Source organism: Dunckerocampus dactyliophorus, chromosome 9 (genome assembly GCF_027744805.1).
Source record: "Dunckerocampus dactyliophorus isolate RoL2022-P2 chromosome 9, RoL_Ddac_1.1, whole genome shotgun sequence".
NCBI lineage: Eukaryota > Metazoa > Chordata > Actinopteri > Syngnathiformes > Syngnathidae > Dunckerocampus > Dunckerocampus dactyliophorus.
Genome location: NC_072827.1, coordinates 31,890,465 through 31,913,627, shown reverse-complemented (window position 1 = coordinate 31,913,627; position 23,163 = coordinate 31,890,465). Strand labels below are relative to the sequence as shown.

Sequence of the window (23,163 nt, the reverse complement as noted above, 5' to 3'; positions counted from 1 at the left end):
CGCTGTTGCTTTGTCTATATTTCCACTCAGGTGTGTCAACTGGTTAATTGTGTCATCCCTGTAGGGTCTCGGCGGCGGTTGTGGTAATAGGTGAGCACCTCCAGTTGTCTCAGGAATCTGTTCTAGATCGACTTCTTCCGTATATATGACTGAATCTGGAGTACTTCGACCAGAACTGCTAGAGCCACCGCTTGTTACGCTTCTTCTCCCTCGAGCCTTTGACATTGTTACTGTTGCTTGGTAACGCCGTCAGTTAGCCGTTGGCTTGTGGTGCAATGCCTTCGGTGATTAATCTTCGTTATAACGGCGAGTTTATCTCTCACCAGTATCTCACCAAAGTCCCACCAGTCCTCGTGGGCCGAAAAGCTGCACAGGAAAACTCCAAATGTTATCCTGTTATTGAAATCAGGCTTCAAACCGCGGCTAGCATGATAGCTTGCTTGTAACAATCGGCTGTCGGCTCCACCTGATTGTCTCTTTTGGTGAGTTTAGTCCACTCGCGGGTCCGAAATGAGGCAGAAGTCTCAGCACTCACTTGCAAAGTTGTAATCACAAGTTGTGATCACGAACTGTATTCACCAGGGTCGCAAAAGTTTAAAACTCCGGTAATAGTGGACGGAGCTGTTCCGTGAGCGTCCTTTCCGTACAACAGGAAGTGACATTTTTTGTAGACACTATGCTTTCTTTACACTGTTCTCTTTACTTGTCTTGCTTGCTTGCTGCTGTAACAAGTAAATTTCCCCGCTGTGGGATAAATAAAGTACATACATACATACATACATACATTGTAGTGGCATCGTCCATCTGAGTCTCTGGTGGAAGGAATGGGAGTCTTCCTCGGCCATGTCGCTAGCGTCAATGCCGGTCGTCTGCAAACGCATATATTATTAGGAATTTATATGTTTTTATTGTGCTCTGAATTTGACAAAAGGGTTCATGAAGTCATTCATTTGATTTTAGTGTACCTGCTGCAAATATCATGGAGGCAAACTATCCTTTTCTAGGTTCTGAAAATGACTGCTAAGTGAATTCCCGACTGTCTAGTGCTTTTTCCTGTGTTAGAAGATGCATACAATTAGATTTTAGAATAACTGTTTGCATAAAAATTAGTACAGTATAGATATGACTGTTTAATCAATAAATCTAATAACGTAGTGAATAATTACAAGTAATTTATAGAAATAATGCTGTATTAGACAATGAGCCGAGTAGATGAACAACTGTTTAGGTGTGTCAAAGGTTAAACAAATAGTGAGTGCTCACACATAGCGAAGGCCAGTCAGTACCAGCAGCCAGATAAGGGCACAAACAAGTCAGTAAGCCTTGAGATAGACTGGGGAGTATGTGATGTGGACGCTACATAAGTGTCAACAACTCAGCGACTATCACCAGCTAGCGTCACACAACTCCATCAAAGAATCTGGAGGAAAGTTATCTTTGGAGAGACTGGCGCCAATGGTCTGAGGAAACAATCGGAAGAGGGGAGAGTTCGGGACCCTCTCTCATTCAGCTGGCGTGGAAGAGAAGGGCACAGAGCTCCGGAACTGTTCAATTATTCTGTCTGATTTGTGAGTCTTCTTTCCTTGTCATAACTTGAGATTAACGAACACCTAAAGGGCAGGTGAAATTGGACTCATTAATTTTCCAAAGCGGTCCTTTGACCTTCAGTAGGTTGTAGAGAATTTGATCTCCAACAGCCATGTTACGATAACACTTTTTTTGTTGTTGTTGTTGTTGTTGTTGTTTTTGGCGCGTTTTTGCTTGATCGCAAAACACGTTGAGAAGGTTATCAGGGAAGTCATGCTCTTTAAATGTTTCATACTTCTTTTATATTGTAAATGTAGCTCCACTGTTCTTGTTCATCACGTCATAGATGGCTTTGGGCATGCTTGATGCGAGTGCTTCCAGGAGGCTAGTGGGAACATTGCTCCAAGTGGTGAAGATGGCTTCACCAAGGGCATCAACTGTCTGGAACTGATGGCCATTTTTATAAACTTCCCTTGCCATCCATCCCCAAATGTTCTCCATGGGATTTAATGAGGGGAACATGCACACACACACACACAACTCCACACAGTGTCACATCCAGAAGTTCTCCGACGACACAGCCATTGTGGGTTGTGTTTCAGAGGGGAATGATCTGGAATACAGGACGGTCATCAGGGACTTTGTCAGCTGGAGTGAGCTTAACCAGCTGCAACTCAACACCAGCAAGACAAAGGAGATGATCATTAACTTCCAGAGGAAAACATCTCACTTCACACCGGTGAACATCCAGGGAGCGGACATAGAGTTGGTAGACAGCTACAAATTCCTGGGTGTTCACCTTAACAACAAACTGGACTGGTCCGTCAACACCCACGCCCTCTACAAGAAGGGCCAGAGTCGCCTCCACCTGCTGAGGAGACTGAGGTCCTTTGGTGTGTGCAGGACTCTTTTACGGACCTTTTATGACTCTGTGGTGGCCTCAGCCATCTTCTATGCTGTGGGCTGCTGGAGAGGGGGCAGCACGGACAGGGACAGGAGCAGGATCAATAGGCTGATCAGGAGAGCGAGCTCTGTCCTGGACGGTCCTCTGGACTCCGTGGAGGAAGTGGGGGAGAGAAGGATGTTGGCTAAGCTGACATCCATCATGGACAACACCTCTCACCCGCTACATGACACTGTGGGTTCCCTTAGCAGCTCCTTCAGCAGCAGACTGTTACACCCACGGTGTAAGAAGGAGAGGTTCCGCAGGTCCTTCATACCGACCGCTGTCAGGCTCTACAACACCTGCACCACCTGAACCATGTTGTAGTCACTATGTATTCTTTACTTGCGTATCTTGCTTAGTAGTAGTAGTACTTTATTAATCCCACAGCAGGGAAATTCATCTGTTACAGCAGCAAGCAAGATACACAAGTATGTACACAAGTAAAGAATGCATAGTCATAGACAATGCATGCAATGCATAGACATAGTGAATAAAAAATGGTTCAGGTGTTGTAGAGCCTGATAGCGGTCGGTATGAAGGACCTGCGGAACCTCTCCTTCTTACACCGTGGGTGTAACAGTCTGCTGCTGAAGGAGCTGCCCAGGGAAACAACAGTGTCATGTAGGGGGTGAGAGGTGTTGTCCATGATGGATGTCATGTACAGCTTGCTGCTGTAACAAGTGAATCTCCCTGCTGTGGGATAAATAAAGTACAATACAATACAATGCAGGATGGTCCAAAAGAGTGTTTATTAGAGTATGTTATTCTCCTTGAAGAAGTCCTTGGTCAAGCCAGCATTGTGAACTGCAGCGTTGTCCTGTTGAAGAACCCAGCTGGTACCACACAGACGAGGGCCCTCGGTCATGAGGGATGCCCGCCGCAACATCTGCATCCGTTTGACGACCCCACACCACCTGAAGCTCCGGTGTTCCACTGAATGAAAAAGCACCCCAGACCATGAAGGACCCCCCTCCGCTGTGCTGGGTAGAAAACATCTCAGGTGGGATCTCCTTGTCATGCCAGTAACGTTGGAAGCCATCTGGACTGTCCATCCATCCATTCATCCATCCATTTTCTATACCGCTTCTCCTCATTAGGGTCACGGGTGCATGCTGGAGCCTATCCCAGCTGACTTTGGGCGACAGGCGGGGTACACCCTGGACTGGTCATCTGGACCGTCAAGGTTACATTTGTTCTCATCAGAGAATAAAACTTGTTTCCACTTTTCAATGTCCCATGTTTGATGCTCCCTGGCAAAGTCTTGTTGAAGGAGACAAGGTCTTTGAATTCCTTTTTTGTTTTTTAAAGCCTTTTCCTGCAGATGGCGTCTGATGGTTATTGCACTGCAGTCGGCACCAGTAAGGCCTTCATGTGGGTGGAAGACCGCCCTGTGTCTTGATGGACGGCCAATGGGATCCTCCGGCTCAGCGCAGGTGTGATGTTCTTGGGTCTACCACTTGACTTTTTGTTCCCAAATGCTCAGGATCTTTCCAAAACTTAGAATGGGCTGATTTCCTGCTCCCAACCTCAGCAGCCATGGCACGCTGCGAGAGGCCTCGCTTATGCAGCTCCACGATCCCACCACGTTGAAAAAGAGAAAGCTTCTTAGGTTTACCACCAGGAGGGCATGACAGTGGGAATGATGACACTACATCAACATTTGGAGCACATTTGGGCTTTTATGGCCTGTGGTCTTAAACTTTTGATCAGCTGATAAACAGCCTTCAGTTGAATTGTTGTTTTCAATAAATGACTTTTTCGAAATGTTTTTTGTCTCACCCCCCCTTCTTGTTTTTGCATATTGTAGCTCTACTTAAAACGTCATTAAGATCCAAATGTGCAAAATGATCATTCTAGCAATTTTTCAACTGCTCTTAAGATTTTGATCAGGTGTGCACACTAGGGGTGCTTCGTTTTTCATTTGGAGCTGACAGGCAGAGCGCTAGGTAGGGCTTGGCCACACTGAACTTTTGGCATCGAGTCAGTACAGAGCCAGTATCGCTGATTTGATACCAATACTTTTACATAGAATTTTTCAATAAAATGAAACTATTTCGTCATTTTGCCTTTTTATGTGTTGATCGTGATTACAATCAGAATAAAAACACTCGACACAAATTTTAGACAAACCAAAAATATTTTTATCAACGCATTTGTGGACATTTCATCAATATGTAACAACAAAAGACATTAAAACAATATCAACAAAACAAAACATGACTCCCTTTTATGACATACAACTGTTTGAGCAAAATTAAATCAAATCATGCGCTCTGTGACTGGAGTACTCGATTCACTTCAACGAGTGACTCACAACTAACTCCATCCATCCATTTTCTTTGCCGCTTGTCCTCAATCACAACTCATTAAAGTCAGTAAAAGTAATTCAATCACTACTTTCCAGACCTGCGATTGGCTCGCGACCAGTCCAAGATGTCCCCCGCCTCTCGCCCAAAGTCAGCTGGGGTAGGCTCCAGTGTGTACCCTAATGAGGATTAAGCATCTTAGAAAATGAATGAATGAGTGACACTGTAGACCTTGCGTAAAACTCGGCCAAGGAGGGCCGTGCATATTTTCTCTCCAACCAGTTCCTCCAGCAGGTGATTTATTTGAGGAGCTCCTTCCCTCAAACTGAAGGAGGTGTTGATCATGAAGACCACCTGCTTTAGTGTCTCGGCCCCCTTGTCACGGGTTTGACGCCTCTTCTGTAGACCATCAGTGACCCTGCATGGGTCTATTCAAAGAGGACTTCCAAGGGAATGTGTCGCCACAATTTGATCAACTAAAAGTTTTTCCTTCTGTGTGACGTGACATTTACTGAGTGAGTGAAGCTTCTACTACAGTCTGAGCAACTAAAATGCTTTTTCCCTGTGTCTTCTCATATGTGATACCAAAGTTGCCTTTTGTGTGAAACTTTTACCACAGTTTAAGCAGGTAAAAGGTTTCTCTCCTGTGTGTGTTCTCATATGCGATACCATAGTTGCCTTTTGTGTGAAACTTTTTCCACAGTCTGAGCAAGTAAAAGGTTTTTCTCCTGTGTGTGTTCTTCTGTGTGCTACCAAAGTTGTCTTTTGTGTGAAACATTTACCACAGTCTGAGCAAGTAAAAGGTTTTTCTCCTGTGTGTCTTCTCATGTGTGATACCATATTTATTTTGTGAGTGAAGCGCTTACCACAATCTGAGCAACTAAAAGGTTTTTCTCCTGTGTGTATTCTCATGTGTGATGCCATATGTACCTTTTGACTGAAACCTTTACCACAGTTTGAGCAACTAAAAGGTTTTTCTCCAGTGTGTGTTTTCATGTGTGATACCATATGTACCTTTTGAGTGAAACTTTTAAAACAGTTTGAGCAACTAAAAGGTTTTTCTCCAGTGTGTGTTTTCATATGTGATAACATTTGTATCTTTTGAGTGAAATTTTTACCACAGTCTGAGCAACTGAAAAGTTTTTCTCCTGCATGCGTTCTCATGTGTTGAGCCAAATTACCCTTGCGAGAAAATATTTTATCACAAACTGAGCAGTTAAAACGTTTACTTGTCTTCTTTTTAGAGCTTTCAGAGTGTTTGTTGCCAGTGTGAGTCATCATATCACCTTCACAGTCTGTATCGCCGCTCACAGATTCTTGGTTGAAGTCGCTGTCTTCACCTTCAGGAGAGTGTGACGTTGTGTCGTCACTATCTGACAGTGGAGCTAAGAGGTTGTCTGCTTGTGATCCTCCACAGTGGTCTCCATCAGCTTCTGTTGTCATGTGTTGCAGTGAGCTGCTGCATGAAGGCTCCGCCTCTCTCATCTCCTCACTTGGACTATGATGAAGCTGTGAGGACTCAGGTGGTTTGTCATCAGGGTCTTCGGTCTTCACAGAGACACCAGTCAGTGGCAACCTGGTGAGATCAGCCTCCTCTGGCCCTAGAAGATGCTCTCCCTCCTGAGTGATGGAGAGTTCTTCCTCTTCCTCTTTAACGTAGGGGGGCTGTGGCTCCTCTTCTTCCTCTTTAATGTGGGCGGGCTCTAGGCCCTCTTCTTCCTCTTTAACAGGCTGTGGCTCCTCTTGCTCCAATGTGGCGCCCCCCCCCTGTGGCTGAGGGGAACATTCTCCTTGACCACCAATCAGCTGCTGGATGTCTGCAGGGCACAAACAGGAATTCTCATGGAAGCTTATCGTGCATGTAGCTTACAGTAAAAGCTCAGTTGCCAGAATTCTACCTTAAAAATAACAGTGGAATAAAGATTGACGGTTCTTTCAATACTTTACTGTAAAAACCTATTTTTTTGCTACATAGCAATAAACTATATTTTGTGTATAAAAATTGCCTCAACGGCACATAAAATGTGCTGCCAGTTAACAGTGGCTGTTTTGTATAAGTCACGTTACGTCACATCATCAATCTAAAATCTTTCCCATCCCTTGCCACACCCATTGCTTAACATCTGGCGTAAAAGAAGTCTCTATACAGTAAGTCATAGTCATACTATTATGTCATACACCTGTACTATGTCTCTGACGTATGAAAAGTCAGACATCAGCTCTGATGCTGGTTAATCCCTGGGAAGAGTTTAAGTGCAATGCTTCAAAAAAATGTTTCCTTTTAATGAGGTACCCTTGGTATTTTCATGTCTGTCCACGCCCTGCCCGTGTAGTATTTACCAGGACATGAATGCCCAGAAAGTTTATCTTCAAAGCTGTTTGATTCATATAAACACCATGGTGAGCATTTTAAAAAGTCAAATAATAAAAACTGTCCTTTTGCATTTGAGTGTCTGGAATATTTTGTTATATTTATTTATGATGAGTGCTACTGTGCGATTGAGAACACGCAGAAAAGAGAAAAGAGAAAGCGGGATCATGTTTCACATAATGATTGTGGATGATGGGCAAAATCCCCCCCCAACAGTGAAGTTTTCTTTCGGTAGTAGACTAGTGAACGTTAAGCATACCTTCAACGTGGAGCACAACTCGAGTTTTGCAAACAGCTTCCAGTTGCTGTCGTAGCCGCTCGTTCTCCTCTCTTGTTGGAGAAAGTTCCTCCTCGTACAATGTTATGTGTAGTCTCTTATCTGCAGCTTCCACCTCCGTGTGTCCGAGATGCAATGAGGGTGCCCAGTCTGGATGGCTTTCATCCATTTCATAAGCTGGTCTCCCTAAAAGCACACACTCCCATGATGCCTTTTACAAATGTGTACATCGATCACGGTTCTTTCATTCATTCTTGATCCTACAAACCACAACGAGTTTTATTCCCCAAAACACGGTACTTGACTTTGTTTGCTGCCCTCAGCTAGCTTGGCTAACGCTAGCGGCCTACTGAATGCGAGGCGTGAAGGAGCAAAACGCACGCTTTGATTCAAACTTACCAGTGTGAAAATGCCGTGAACACACCAACATGTGTCGGGTGATGGCGTCGAAAGTGATGTGTGGTCGTCTCACGGCTGCTATCCAGGCCATTCGGCGTCTCTTCGTTAGCTCACAGATCACAGCTCCTTGGCTTTGCTTCCACGTTGGAAATGGGAAAAATGTCACCCCATCCTTTTTATCCCCGGAGCGATCGCGTGAACGATTGTGGCAGTTAATAACACAACACGTCTGCACCATGATTTCACTTGTTTCAACAAAACAACAACACAAGGAGATCAACAAACTTTGCAGCTTCCTTTCAAGCCCACAATGCAACGCGGTTACGTCACCTCCCACCCAATTCCCCCCACCCACTGATGTGTATAATATATCTGGATAGCTCATTGGCGTCGCACGGTGGCCTAGTGATTAGCACTTTGGCCAACACATTGGGCAATTCTGTGTGGAGTTTGCATGTTCTCCCCGTGTGTGCGTGGGTTTTCTCCGGGTACTCCGGCTTCCTCCCACATTCCAAAAACATGCAGGTGAGGTTAATTGGCGACTCTAAATTGTCCATAGGTATGAATGTGAGTGAATGGTTGTTTGTCTATATGTGCCCTGCGATTGGCTGGCGACCAGTCCAGGGTTACCCCGCCCGTCGCCCGAAGTCAGCTGGGATAGGCTCCAGCATGCCCCCGCGACCCTAATGAGGATGAAGCGGTATAGAAAATGGATGGATGGATATAATAGCTAAGAGGAAATGTGCGTACTTTTTTGTTCTGATCATGATATATGTATTTCTTTAAGGGACGAAGGCTGCGTTACTTGAAGGAATGGGAGAATCTCCCCGCTTTTTAATGTCAAATATAGATGTTCTGTTAGCCTCTTCATCTGCTTTGTACACTATGTACGCTGTGCCAATGTAGTCGCGATGTGAGTAGTAAGATGGCGTCTCTTTGGCTTCAGCGGCTTGCACCGGCGGGTGCGACCTATGAGCTATCCAGACTTATTAGTACAGATCAGTGTTCCCCACGCAGAACATTCTTCTTCTTCTTTTAGTTTAATGGCGGGTTGCAACCATGACTTTAAAAGGTGCATACCGCCACCTACTGTACCAGAGTATGTAACATGAGCCATATACAGTATCTTACTTTATACTAATGTGGTGATATGAGAAGACACGTGCACTGCTTATTGGACTGATCGTCATTGGTTGTTAGCGCTAGATGGCGTTCTATAAGAGTGCCTGTTGCTTTGTCGCTCGCCCTTTGACCTCTCGCTGGGTGCCCTCCTTCAGCGTTCACTGCCGCGTTCGCTTCTTGCCTCTCGGCAGCACAGACAGCCGCTGCATAAACGGGGTTAACTAAACTCAAGGTAGGGTTCCCCCTGGTTACGGCGTAGCGCACAGCTTAGCTTAGTTTATAGCCTCTATGCTATGTTTATAGGCTCCCGTGTCTGCGCCTCTCGCCTCTCTCTCAATGAGCGACAAGCTTGCTGTCAAGTGGTAAGTATGTCCGTCTTCCTGGTGTATGAGCTGTCTATTCCAATTTGATTTGTTCCTCCTTTTTTCTGTTTTTGGTAGACGCTGCCGTCTTGCCCGTGTGCAAATTTCCGAGCTGACACATATTGCATGTTTGTTGTGCCGGTTCTACATGTCCGCCGGTCCCATCTGCTTGCTGTTAATGCCGCTTTTCTACTGCGGCTACTGCACGCTTGATAGATGCGAGCGACCCTTCAGTGTCTACAACTAGCTGGGGGCTACGTTTGGGGTTTCTACGGGAGCTACCCCACTCCCCCCTACGGAACGCTTTCCCCCCACCAAACAACGAACTGTGCCGCTCGCGTTGACTTGAGCAAAGTCAGAACTGACTGAACTGTTGCTCTATTTTGCACAGAAATGTTTGTTGTAAAAATTGTGTTTTTTCCCAGGAGCTGCGGGTCAAATGGTGGTGGTGGTAGTGGTGCTCCTTCGGTGGTGGTAACTTTGTTTGTATATATTTGCAAAGCACTTGTTTTGGTTGATTTTGGTTTTGTAGTGGTTTTGTTGTGTTTTGGTGCTTTATTTAGGTTGCCCCATTTAGTTTCCCCCATCCATCCAGCCTAACTCCAGCTCCCTGGCGCTTTGTGGGTGTGTGAGTTCCTTGGCGCCACATTTTTAGAAGACAACAAGAGCCAATATTTTAATTAACTTGAAATAAAAGTCTGTTTTAAGAATTTGAAATAAGAATAATAAATATTGTAAATGGAGCCAGTGTCTCCGTCGCCTCATTCAAAGTAAGCTTACCTGTGTGCCTTAGTTTCATATTTCCCCTCTTAGGGGTGGCGTTGTTAAACCCTTTACTACATCAGTCCATACAAACTTTGAACCCTTCCCCTCCCTCCCTCCACTAACTTACTGTAGATAATGAGGAGACTACTTATACTACTACTACTAATAATAATAATAATCCTAATAATAATAATACATATGATAAAATATTCTAATAATTTTCTATATTCTATTATATAATCCCGTGTCCTTCAAATATTCTATCGCTGCCCTCTGTATATCTCTAACCCCCTCCCCACCTGTTCCTAAAATACCCTCAATGCTCCATTCCCTTCCCATCTTATTAATCCTTTTCCTTAACTTTAACTTCCCTATATCTCTTGCAGTGTAGTACTATGTGTTCTACGTCCTCTATACTTTTGCATACATACATACATACTTTTGATTTACATTTCCCTACCAAAAACATCTTGTCATTGAACCCGGTGTGATTGAACCTCATCCTAGTTAACACTATTTCCTCTTTCTCCCGCTACTCCCCTCATCCCACCTATTTTGCCATTTCTCCATCATTTGTTTTTTGATTATTGCCTTAACTTCGCCTTTACCAGCAGGTACATTTATAATTTCATTTCTTCTAATCCCCATTTTAGCCATTTTATCTGCCACCTCGTTCCCTTCCACCCCTACATGTGCAGGTACCCAGCAGAATCTTATTTCTATTTTGAACATGCGTCACTGGAACAGGCTTTGATGTATTTCTAATAGTAAATCCTCCCCACTTGATTCCATATCTTTTATACTGTATAAGGCTGCCAGAGAGTCCACACAGCATACCCCTCTATCTGCTTTTATTTCCTCTATCCATTGCAGGCCAATAATCATTGCCATCATGTCTGCTGTATAAACCGAGAGCTGGTCTGGTAATCTTTTAATGATGCTATAGTTCATTGGTGGTCCATAGATTCCAATCCCCACCTTCCCTTCTTCGCTTTTTCATCCATCTGTAGAAATATCTAAATAACTGTAATATTTGTTTCTAATATATTGACTTGCTTTATGTCCTTTTTCACTATCTTTCCATTTATTTTTTAACTCTGTTGTATATACATCTACTACAGGTTTTGGAAATAGCCAGATAAGAATATTGCTTATGGGTGTAGAATTATTAATATGTATATTTGTTATGTTATATTTATCTATTTTATCTTTAATTACCCGCCCAAAGCTATTACTTTTGGTTGCATTATACTCCCAACAGTCCTCCATCACATCCTTGGCCAGATGTCCATGCCTACATCCTTTAAGTCTACTCCAGTATGTCAACATAAGTTGATCTCTTCTCAGGTCATACGCTACTTCTCCTAACTCAACCTGCATTGCTTTCATTGGTGTTGATGTGATTGCACCTGTACTTATCCTAAATGCTTTGGGAATATTTCTATTTTCCTTAAATGTGTTTTAGCTGCAGCTCCATTTACAAAACTTCCATAATCTATATTTGCTCTCATCAAAGCTCTATATACGTATATACATTAGTGATTGTTTATCTGCTCCCCACTCCTTACCTGTAACAGCTCTCATTAAGTTTATAATCTTCTTACATTTCTCTTCTACCTTTTCCACATGGGTCTTCCATGTGCCTTTCTGATCTAGCCACATACCAAGGTATTTCAGATTGTCTACTTTTGCAATGTTTTGTCCATACAGCATCAGGTTCTGATTTTTTATGCCTTTTTTCCTGGTAATCGTCATGTAACATGTTTTATTGGGTGATAGCTTAAATCCCCAGTCATACCACCATTGTTCTATCTTCTTTATTGCTTCCTTCATTTTACTTGTCACGTTTACAGAATCTCGTCCCCTTGCCCAAATAACTCCATCATCTGCGTGTAGGGCCGACCCAATCCTTCTATCCAGATTCATGAATATATCATTTATCATTACATTAAACAAAACTGGGCTAATTACACTCCCCTGTGGTATACCATTTGCTATACTGTATTCTTCTGACATCTCTGATCCTATTTTTACTTTGAATTTTCTGTCCGATATGAAATCAAGAACCCAGTTATAAAGCCTACCTCTAATTCCCATCCTATTCATCTTAATCAATAAACCTTCCCGCCACATGGAGTCATAAGCCTTTTCAATATCAAAGAATAGAATATTCATCAAGTCTTTCATTTGAAAGCTTTTCTCTATTTCATGACTTACTCTCACTACAGCATCCATTGTTGATCGTCCTTTTCTAAACCCACACTGATAAGTTGCAAGTAACCGTGGACGTTCAAGGAAATAATGAAGTCTTCTAACTAGAACTTTCTCCATCCATTTGCATAGATGTGATGTTAGAGCAATAGGTCGATAGTTCTCAGGATGCTTTGGATCCTTACCAGGTTTATTAAATGGTAAAATCAATGCACTTTTCCACTGCTTCGGTATTTTCCCTTCTTCCCACATCTTGTTAAATAAATATCATATTTTTCCCAACATATTTTCTGGTAAGTTCTGTAACATAATATAACTCAACTGGTCTTCTCCTGTTGCAGTATCTTTACTTTTATTTAATACTGTCAGCAATTCATTCACATTAATTTCAACATCCATCACACTCTCCTCACCATCCTGTCTTAGAAACACATCCCTATTCTCTTGTATCATCCTCTCCTTCCCTATTCTATGATTAGCATCCAGATGGTCTCCACTATGCACCCCCGCAAACTTGCTTTTTGCTTTGCTTTTTCCTGACCAGTCCCAGCCATTGTTCCATTATCTTCTAATGCAGGTATTTGAACAAACACCTTTTTCCCACTCATCTTCTTCAACATTGACCATACATCTCCTATCTTGATTTGCCTTCCTATGGCAGAGCAATAATCCCTCCATGCGTTTTGTTTACTGTTTTTAATTACTCTTCGGCCTCTGGTCATTTGACATTTTCTTGGCTGAGTTTCTTCCTTAACCTTCTTAATGTGCTATTTCGCTCTTTTCCAGCTGTTGTGCACTTTTCATTCCACCATGGAACCATTTTCCTTTCCCTCCAATTGACTTCCACGGTATACTTTTCATTGCTGCCTCTGTTATCTTATTTGTCATCTTAACTGTGCATTCCTCTATGCCACCTTCCATTGATATTGAATTTGCTGCTTTGCTACATTCCTCCCTGAATTTTCCCCAATGCGCTTTTGAAAAGCACCATTTTTTCTGTCTGGGTCTTTCTTTGACATCTACTTCTGCGTTTATTGTACAACCTCTGGGGAAATGATCACTTCCTATACTTGTGGTTTCATTTACATACCATTCACAGGAACTTGCCAAGCTATGTGAGACCAGAGTTAAACCAATGCATGACATTCTATTTGAGCATATATCTATTCTTGTTCCATTTCCCTTGATGAAGCAGACTAACTGTCTGATATCCATGAGTTCTCCTACTACTATTCCATTGTGATCTGTTTGCTGACTTCCCCATCAACTATGATGTGCATTAAAGTCCCCACACCAGATCTCTCTACCACCATGCCTCCTTATTATCTTCTCCATTGTTTCAACATCTAGTAGTTTACAGGGGTTATATATATTAATAATGATTATATTTGTATTTGCTTGATGTATTTCAATAATCACACATTCTATTTCATTTAATGTTGTTATTCTATTATACTTCTATATTGTTCCATCCCTCACAAATGCTGCACACCCTCCCCCTTGCTTTTCTTTTCTATGGAATGGCACTGATTCATAGCCATGCAACACATCATCCACATGTGGTCTAAGCCATGTTTCTTGCACACGTATCATATCAGGTCTTTTCCCACTTTCTCTTCTACATTTCTTAAGTTCTTGTCCGTTTGCTATGAAACTTCTTGCATTCCATGGTAGGATGTGGAGTACCGTGATGTGTTGGATGAACGTTCTGACATCCTGCATCTTTGTGTAGAGTCAACATAGCATGTATTTCTTCTGCTTTCAGGTCCTTGATGTTTCAATATTGTTCTGCAGCTTCCACAACCGTTTTGATCCTGTCACTTTTCCTTTCTTGCCTGATGGCCACATTGATGATTTTACATATAAAAGCTACAAAGTTCTTTTTCCTTACAATTAATGTTTCTTCTTCTATTGCACACTTATGGTTACATTTCTGTTGGGGAGCAGTCCATTCTGATTGAGATCTTCCATGGCGTGTTCTCTGAGGAAGTCCTCGTGCATGTCCTGTATGTTCTAGATGAGCTTAATTACACACATAGCTAGATTCTTTACTGCTTCAGCATATCATACCTTATTTTCTCTTTTGTATTTTTGCACTTCTTTGGCATGTCTTTGCACTTCACAGCCACCATATGCGGCACTGTGTTCTCCTCCACAGTTGCAACATCTTAGCTTAGCATCGCTAGCACACTTCCCATAGTCATGTTCTCCACCACACTTTGCACACCTTTGCCTCCACTGACATTGCTGTGCTGTGTGTCCCATTCTCTGACATTTATAGCATCTTAGTGGTTGAGGGATGTACCCCCTCACCCTAAAATTCATACATCCTATACGTATGTCTGCCGGTATTGTCTTTTCAAATACAAGTAATACAGACAAACTGTCACTTTTTACTCCTCCTCTGCTGGTTTGGAGTCGTCTAGCTTCTGTTATTTTGCCACCTCTTATTTCTCTCTTCACCTCATCCATGGACATTTCCATCGCTACGTTTGATAGAACTCCTCTTATTGCTGCTTCCTCTCCTGGTATGTGTACTTGTATTTCTCCTCCATCAAGGTCCTTCAACTTCATCATATGTCCTTGCTGCTGATATTAGTATTCTTCTGTTATTGAGCATTTTGGCGTATTTAACTTTCCCTATTTCTTTTTCAATTGCTTTAGTCAAATGAACTGGGTGAAAATGTCCTTTATCTTTGCTCATTGTAATAAGAACTTTGCATTCTTCATCTGACTCTTCTTTGCCGTTTGTTTTAGCTCCTATTTTTTCTTTGTTTGTCTTCCATCATGATCTTTTCCGCTGCTTGCTTCTGATCATGACTGTTTCCTTGCTATTTTTACGTGTGTGTGTACTCCATCTCCTCTGCCCCTTGGTCGCTAACATCATCTGAGCTACAGCCCATTGTTACACTCACGGTACAGTTTGGTTGCACCCGCACTTCAGCTCCCTCCGCACCGCCGCCACCAGCTCTTCGTGTCTCTTTTGGTTTGTTGCCGGTCGTGGCGCACCGGTCTCGTCGTACCGGGCCCATATAGGCCGTCGGCCGAGACTTATGCAGTCCACTTCCCACAACCCACCTCCAGTCCAGACATCAAATCTCTCAACTGTATATTCAATACTTATTGTATTCCTTATCTCGCACTTTTCACGCTTCAATTTGGGCGCCTCGAACCTTGCCTTTCGTTTCGCCGACAACCGGAAGTCAAAGCCCACAGAACATTCCCCCTGCAACTTGTTGTAAGTCTAAACATTCCCACTCAAATCCTATCCTCCAATCGGAGCGTCGCCTTTTTTCCACATCAAATATCTTGTCAGCAGTGAAGGTATTTTACGGATCAAATAACGTGATAGCCTACACAGAAGCTACATTTAAACAGGCATTTCTACATTTTTAATGCAGCAGAGTTTCTGCTGCGGTAACCATGGTGATGGCAGACGCTCCTTCAAGTGACCTTCCGTGCCAGTCCGGCTGTAGAGCACGCAGCGGGTGACTGACAGAGAAGGGGAGAGACGTGGAGAGCGAATGTCGTGAATCTTGACAAGCGTTGGGAAATACCTCAATGTATTGACGTCACGTGTCATTTTGGATCGGCCTGTTACCATTCGAACATGAACTAAGCTTTTTATGTAAGGTCAAGGATGTGATTGGCGAACACGTGACCAAAGAAAAGGAAATGACCAAGGAGGCACAACCTAATCACAGGAAAAGTATCACAACATAACAAAAGCTTTTTCTACTGTTTATCAAAAAACATTGCACTTTCTTTATTAATTTGTCCTTTCCTAATTTCTTCTTCCAAACAAAACGAAAACCACTTTGGTAACTTTTTAGTACTTCCTTCAATTCCAAATGATAAACCAGTCTTTCATTTATCAATTTTTCCATTGTTTTACCCAAATTAGAGGTCCTCTTCCGGATTCTTACCTGGTTTACACAGCGGGATTATAACTGCTTCTTTCCACTCTGTTGGTAACTTTCCTTCCTCCCATGTGTGATTGTACAAGTTTAACACAGTTCCCTGGGGTAGTGTTCTTTAACCCCTTGAACTCTACCTAATTGCCCATTGAAATGTCATCCCTATTGTATTTCCATATTCATTATTATTGTCCTCTATCAACTGTTTAATTTCTCACGAGTATTTAACATTGTAATTGGCATGGCTAGACCTTTTTAAATCAAATAAACTAAACAAACAAACAACATAATATCAATGTGCTGGTCTTCACGCTATAAATACATAAATATATGACACGCATTGCTCGGCAAATTGCGTGACAATCATCTTGTCATCCAGCCTGTTTGGTAGTGAAGCTGCCATAAGAGCCAGCTTTGAGTCAATTCTTACATTTAAGTTAATTATGTTAAGTTAGTGTGTGTTAAATTGATAAATGTTAAGATTTACAATATTACTGTATTTATAGGACTTATTTACGTTGACGTGCAGCTCGATTCTGATGTGGAACCAATGTTTGCTAGTGCGTGTGTTTCAGTAAGACGTTAATGATTGGTGCACACCAAGACATCACCAAGCCAACGAGCAAGAAGCGGCCTTCACAAGTTGCTGTTGTAACTCTCAGAAGACGCTGTTGTACTCCTCTCTAGTGCACGTGGCCAATGAGGTAATATAAATACAATAACCTTTTACACTCTTTAAGTTGTTTAAATATGATGCCGTTCTAAATGAATGTGCTATTGTTAGCCGCTAACGTTAGCCCGCTAGCCTGCTAGCAGGTCTGTGTGGTTCATGCAAAGCCATATTTTATTTGTGAATATTATACAAATGTCTACCTTTTGGTTCTCTGTCCCATTCTTCCTGTCACTTCTTTATAAGCCTTTCTTTCACAAGTGAGTTCATTTCGGCTTCACTCTACTTAATATTTACCCCTACGTGTGCTCTCCTTGTTGCTGTCTTGGCATATGTATCTACCAACTCATTCCCCTCCACTCCTATATGTGCTGGCACCCATTTTGCTCGCTGGCACCGACTCTCCAGTGTAAACAGACAGATGATCAGTAATTCTACAGCTGATTGCAATATTTAATACTGGGATAACAAAGGAAACTACCCCAAATTCCCTACACGGAGCGCAGTTGCAGCAGAGTAAATACAACAAGCTAAAGTGTTTCGTGGCCGCCTACGTAAGATTTGTGGAGCCACTTTACATATAGCTTGTTCAGGATAGAGCCCGACCCATGTGGGTTTTTGGGAATATTTGGGATATCCGATATATAATCTGATATATGAAATAAGAGCGTTGACATAGACAGGATATTTACTGTAAGTGAACATCAATTCTTATCATAGCCAAAATAGGATTGAACACAAAGAAGCAGAAGACTACTAAATGAAAATAAGGAAGTTGAATTAGTAAGGCTGCCAACATAAGGACATGCCTCTTTGTGATTTACTTTTATGTGTTGCCACAAGTTTGTAGTGTTCTTTGCTTTGCTGGTGCTGGAGCCCTGGCTAACTTGCACACTGCACATGTTGCATCTAACGTAACGCCTGTTGAGTCTTTTGTGAAGTGGCTCCACACCTTCCAATGTATCACATGACAACTAAATACATGACTTGGAACATGATTAGAATGAAGACATGAACTTGTGAACGTATGAGCCCCTGTAAATCCTGCATGGAAGTATGAAGTGAAGTGGGACGCTGTGTATATCTGCATAGATCTTTATTTCACTTTAGTACGTCTAAGATATTGGTGGACATGTGGATTAACACTTGCATCTATCTTTGTTTATCTCACAGAGATGCAACTTACACGACGTTAAAACGCTGTCATACGCTCTCTAAAACTTGTGTGAAAAAAAACTAGAATGTTCCCCTTGACGGGCCCTAGTGTAGTGTAGTGTAGTGTAGTGTAATGTAGTGTTGTGTTGTTTTACAAAGTCACAGCTGGTGTAAACAAATGTAGTCTGCTGCAGCCGAGTGAGTGAGGCAGGAAGAGTGGCACCTCGCTGTGTGTTTGTGTGTGAGGTTGAGGGGCCGTTTTTTTTTTTTTTTAGAATGCACAGAAAGCTTCCACAATAATTCCTTTTTGTGTCCCACAGACATTCACAGCTGGTTGGTCATCAAGAAGAATATCCTACTCAGCCACAGGGGAGGAAGAGTAAGAACTCTCACTGACTGAGGAGGGAGAGCATTTTCTCGACACAGAGGAGGCGGCTCTCACCAGGTTGCCACTGACTGGTGTCTCTTTGGTGACTGAAGACCCTGGAGAAAAACCACCTGAGTCCTCACAGCTTCATCATAGTCCAAGTGAGGAGATGAGAGATGTGGAGCCACAGCCCCCCTATGTTAAAGAGGATGGGGAGGAGCCACAGCCCCCCTGTGTTAAGGTGGAAGAGGAGGAGCTGCAGTCCACCCACGTTAAAGAGGAAGAGGAGCCACAGCCCACCCACATTAAAGAAGAAGAGGAGGAGCCACAGCCCCCCTATGTTAAAGAGGAAGAGGAAGAACTCTCCATCACTCAGGAGGGAGAGCATCTTTTAGGGCCAGAGGAGGCTGATCTCACCAGGTTGCCACTGACTGGTGTCTCTGTGAAGACCGAAGACCCTGAAGACAAACCACCTGAGTCCTCACAGCTTCATCATAGTCCAAGTGAGGAGATGAGAGAGGCGGAGCCTTCATGCAGCAGCTCACTGCAACACATGACAACAGAAGCTGATGGAGACCACTGTGGAGGATCACAAGCAGACAACCTCTTAGCTCCACTGTCAGATAGTGACGACACAACGTCACACTCTCCTGAAGGTGAAGACAGCGACTTCACCCAAGAATCTCTGAGCAGCGATACAGACTGTGAAGGTGATATGATGACTCACACTGGCAACAAACACTCTGAAAGCTCTAAAAAGAAGACAGGTAAACGTTTTAACTGCTCAGTTTGTGATAAAAGATTTTCTTGTAAGAGTCATTTGGCTCAACACATGAGAACACACACAGGAAAAAAACCTTTTAGTTGCTCAGATTGTGGTAAACACTTCACTAAAAAGTCAAACATGCATTCACACATGAGAACACACACAGGAGAAAAACCTTTTTCTTGCACAGACTGTGGTAAACGCTTTAATCGGAAGACACACGTGAAATCTCACATGAGAACACACACAGGAGAAAAACCTTTTAGTTGCTCAGACTGTGGTAAACACTTCACTAAAAAGTCAAACATGCATTCACACATGAGAACACACACAGGAGAAAAACCTTTTAGTTGCTCTGACTGCGGTAAACGCTTCACTTTCAAAACAAACATGCAATCACACGTGAGAACGCATATAGGAGAAAAACCTTTCAGTTGCTCAGACTGTGGTACACGCTTCACTCAAAAGTCAGCGATGCAATCACACATGAGAACACACACAGGAGAAAAACCTTTTAGTTGCTCATATTGTGGTGACACATTTTCTTGGAAGTCCGTTTTGAAAAGACACATGCAGAGTCACTGATGGTCTGCTGGTTGACTCGCCTGACTTCCATGCAGTCACTGTGTTGCCACTGTGTTGTAACATTCTTTGCATGTGTCTTTGTTCAATAAATACATCCTGTTTTTATTCATGTGCAAAAGATGCACAGAATGTTGTAACAAATAAAGTCGCTTCCTGTTCCATTACTTCCAGATTGGGTCTGGAAAGTAGTGTTGTAATGATTCACTCATTGGGCTACGGACCGCTTTCAGGAGGCCTTTGAAGAATTTGAGTGAGAGCAAAATGGTACTTTTTCCTTTTTAAAAAAAATTGCACAGTTGATTTGATTTTGCGCAAACAATTGTATGTAATAAAAGGGCATCATGATATTTAATCAATATTTTTGTATTACATATTGATGAAATCTGTGTGATGATACAAATATATTTTTATTTTTCAAGAATTTTTGTCAGGTATTTTTTTGTGATTATAATAAGAAATTACAGTCAAATTGACAAAATTATAACATTTTATTGCAAATTCTAAAAAGTACAGTACTGGTATTTTATTGTGGACATTGAATGCAACACCTATAAAGTAATGTTTCCCAATGTATTTGTTCCAGCCGTAATTGTATCATGTCTGCTTTGTTTTAGTTACTTTGTTTTAGTTTTCACTTTCGTTTTAGTTGGTGTAGTCAGTAGAGGGCACTCTGTGTCCACTGCCTGATTGTTTTGGGGCGTTACTGGAAGGAAGCCACAGTCTTTCATTGTGTTGGGAAATGTTTGTTTGCTGGGTTGTATGGACTTAAACAAGTCTGAGCACTGGAGTTGTAATCAATGAGATTTGAATGCATTGTAAATAAAGCTCTAAGCATGATTTTAACTCATGTATACGTCTTGGGGTCTGTGGTTGACTTTACAGCGTCCCAATGAGCAGTGCTGTTTGGTGAGATTCATGGCTGGTGAGGTACTGACTCATTTGGAGGCCATATTAAAAAAAAAAAAACGGAATAGAATTTTCCAGGTTTTTGCTGAAGAAGGCACCCAGAATGTACGTAAAAAAATCTACGTTAGATACTTTATATCTAATTTTGTAAAATTTGGATTTAACTGTAGTTTGTGCACACCTGGAGGTAAGAAGGACTGGAACAAATTAGGATTTTACCAACTGTACCTGTTGATGTGTCCTCATCAAATATCATGACTTTGCTACTACTACTACATCACAACTATCGTGAGAACCAGAGTATAGAGGGGAGGGAGCCACCTGCTGTGGCCCAGCAAAGTGCGCTATATTCGGACACATGCTCCGAGTAGCCAGTGTGCCGCTACGGAGGTCTCTGGCAAACCTTTTGCACTTCTCAAATGCTGTGGCGCTGGCGTTTCAGGTGGCTGATAAAGTGTTTTGTGTGTTCCATGGGGTTTTTCCCCCCTCATTGCAGAGCACACAAAATGTCTTCCTCGGAAAGTGAATGTTTACAAGTGAGCTCTGGGGAAGTTATGACAGGCCATTGACATCACGGGCAGGAGAAAAAAAGGAGCGCTTGATTTGCTCACCTGCAGAGTTATCTGAGCTCTTTTTAATGTTGTTGGATTTATCAGTATGGAGTCATAATTCCCTCATATCGCCCCGTTATTATTGTATAGCCCTGGTTTAAATTATATATTTGCTATTGTTGATTCAAATTGAAGATGATTGAAAGGTCTGAGCAAAAAAAGCTAGAAAAATAAGAACTTTTAATAATACTGCTCATCATTCACTACATTGACAGACATATCTTTGGGCATTCGTGTAATTGGTGGTTAAAAATTGGACATTTCCTGGTCAACGTAAAGTCTGCTCTGCATGACACTCATGTGCAACAAATAACACATCATGTTGACATGGGGATAACAGGTGGGTATTTACGCCTTACGCCTTCTTGGCATGTGGAATGTCACCTATCTGGTGGAGAAGGAGCCTGAGCTGGTGCGCGAGGTGGAGAAGTTCCAGCTGGATGTAATTGTACTCACCTTGATACACAGAAAGGGCTCTGGAACTGGTCCTCTCGAGAGGAGCTGGACTTAATTCCACGCTGGCATTGGCAGCATTGAGAGGCGACGGGCAAGTGGGGCAATTCTTGTTGTCCCCCAGCTCAGGGGGACATCGCTTCTATTTCTCTTGTGTATCTGACAGTCTTGCAGCCAAGGCTTGGAGTCTTTGTTTGGCAGTTTCCTGAGCCTCAAGTATGGACATCTGACTGAACCTCTTGGGTACCCCTTTGCTGGTTCCACCTTTCTAGAGTTCTGACAATTGGCTTAATTCCATCTGTGTTGCCTTGATTTTGGCTTCCAACCTTCTCTGCCATGGTGCCTCCTTCTTGACCTTCATGTTATCGCTATGCTTACCAAGCATCTCCAGGATCACTGTTGCTCTACTGTACTGTATATCAGCTCATTGGTTTCAGTGATTGTCGCAGTAGGGATCGTTCTTATTGCTGCATTCACATCAGCCTGGAGACTTTCTGGTGGTACTTCACTCATTCTCGCTAGTGTGTGTCGGGGTTGACAGGCTCTTATCTTAGCCATGATCTTATCTCTCAGGTCATTTACTCTCTCATTCAGCTCGTCTGTCACTGGGGCTTGGTAGCCAATCTCTGGGGGGGCGTTGATGTTAACTCCCCCTTCTGACCTATCCCCCTTGCCGTAGCATTAACGTGTTGTACCTTCTCAATCTCTAGCTGTGATAGCAGTTGCTGTTTGTGTATGCTGGAACACTGAGCTACTAGCTGTTTTGGTGTCAATGTAGACTGTGGGTATCGAAGCATGCATATGTCCCACATTCTCGTCATGTAGCCTCGCTCATTAGGATTACTGGAGTAGTAGCATTCCAACAGTGCCTTGTTCGCATCTCGTGTCCATTGCCGTCTGTTTCGTGTTCCAGTAGCCCATTTCTCGCCATAATGCCCTGGTTCCTCAGCACCTGACACAGACCTTGTTGACCCGGGCGACGTCTGAGTCGGTATGTCTCTCTGTTCTGTATCACTCATCATGAGGTAGTTAGGCAGTAGCGCTAAGGGTCTTGCCTAATTTTATTATGTATGCAATATTGTACAATCCTCATTGTACCCTGCTGGATTCGAACCCAGGCCCCCTGGTTTTACCAACCGAGCTATCCAGCTGCTGAGTATATATATATATATATATATATATTAGTACAGTAGTACCTCGCATAACATAAACCTCATTTTACATAAATTCCACTGAACATAAAGAATTTATGTAAAGTTTTTGCTTCGCATTACAGAAGAAATTCCATATAACATAAAGCGTCAAGTCAGTGTAAGTCTTTTTTTTTTTTCAATCAACTTTATTAATGCCTCAAGTCGGTGCAAGTTCAGACTAACACTTGGTGACGCCTTCTGACGCATCACGCACTCATTGGCTGATTTTCGGGACACCGCCTAAGCTCTCATCT

At 42.7% G+C, this 23,163-nt stretch overlaps 2 protein-coding genes across 3 annotated transcripts; one reads left to right on the top strand and one right to left on the bottom strand.

The window, feature by feature from the left end:
* Window positions 1–4,628: 4,628 nt before the first annotated feature.
* On the bottom strand, window positions 4,629–8,132 carry LOC129187180 (zinc finger protein 135-like). Of its 2 annotated transcripts, XM_054786049.1 has the most exons (4): window positions 7,827–8,132; window positions 7,410–7,613; window positions 6,066–6,596; window positions 4,629–4,958 (listed from the first exon to the last, which is right to left on the bottom strand). In XM_054786049.1, the coding sequence occupies exons 1-4, from the start codon at window positions 8,062–8,064 to the stop codon at window positions 4,867–4,869; spliced, it is 1,065 nt and encodes a 354-aa protein (XP_054642024.1). In that variant the 5' UTR covers window positions 8,065–8,132; the 3' UTR covers window positions 4,629–4,866. The 2 variants fall into 2 exon arrangements, with proteins under 2 accessions (XP_054642024.1, XP_054642023.1); XM_054786048.1 differs by having other exon boundaries at window positions 4,629–6,596.
* An 8,658-nt stretch (window positions 8,133–16,790) lies between these two features.
* LOC129187188 (gastrula zinc finger protein XlCGF57.1-like) lies at window positions 16,791–20,549 on the top strand. Its single transcript, XM_054786065.1, has 2 exons — window positions 16,791–16,907; window positions 18,349–20,549. Exon 2 carries the CDS (start codon window positions 18,565–18,567, stop codon window positions 19,744–19,746), a length of 1,182 nt encoding a protein of 393 aa, XP_054642040.1. The 5' UTR covers window positions 16,791–16,907; window positions 18,349–18,564; the 3' UTR covers window positions 19,747–20,549.
* Window positions 20,550–23,163: the final 2,614 nt, after the last annotated feature.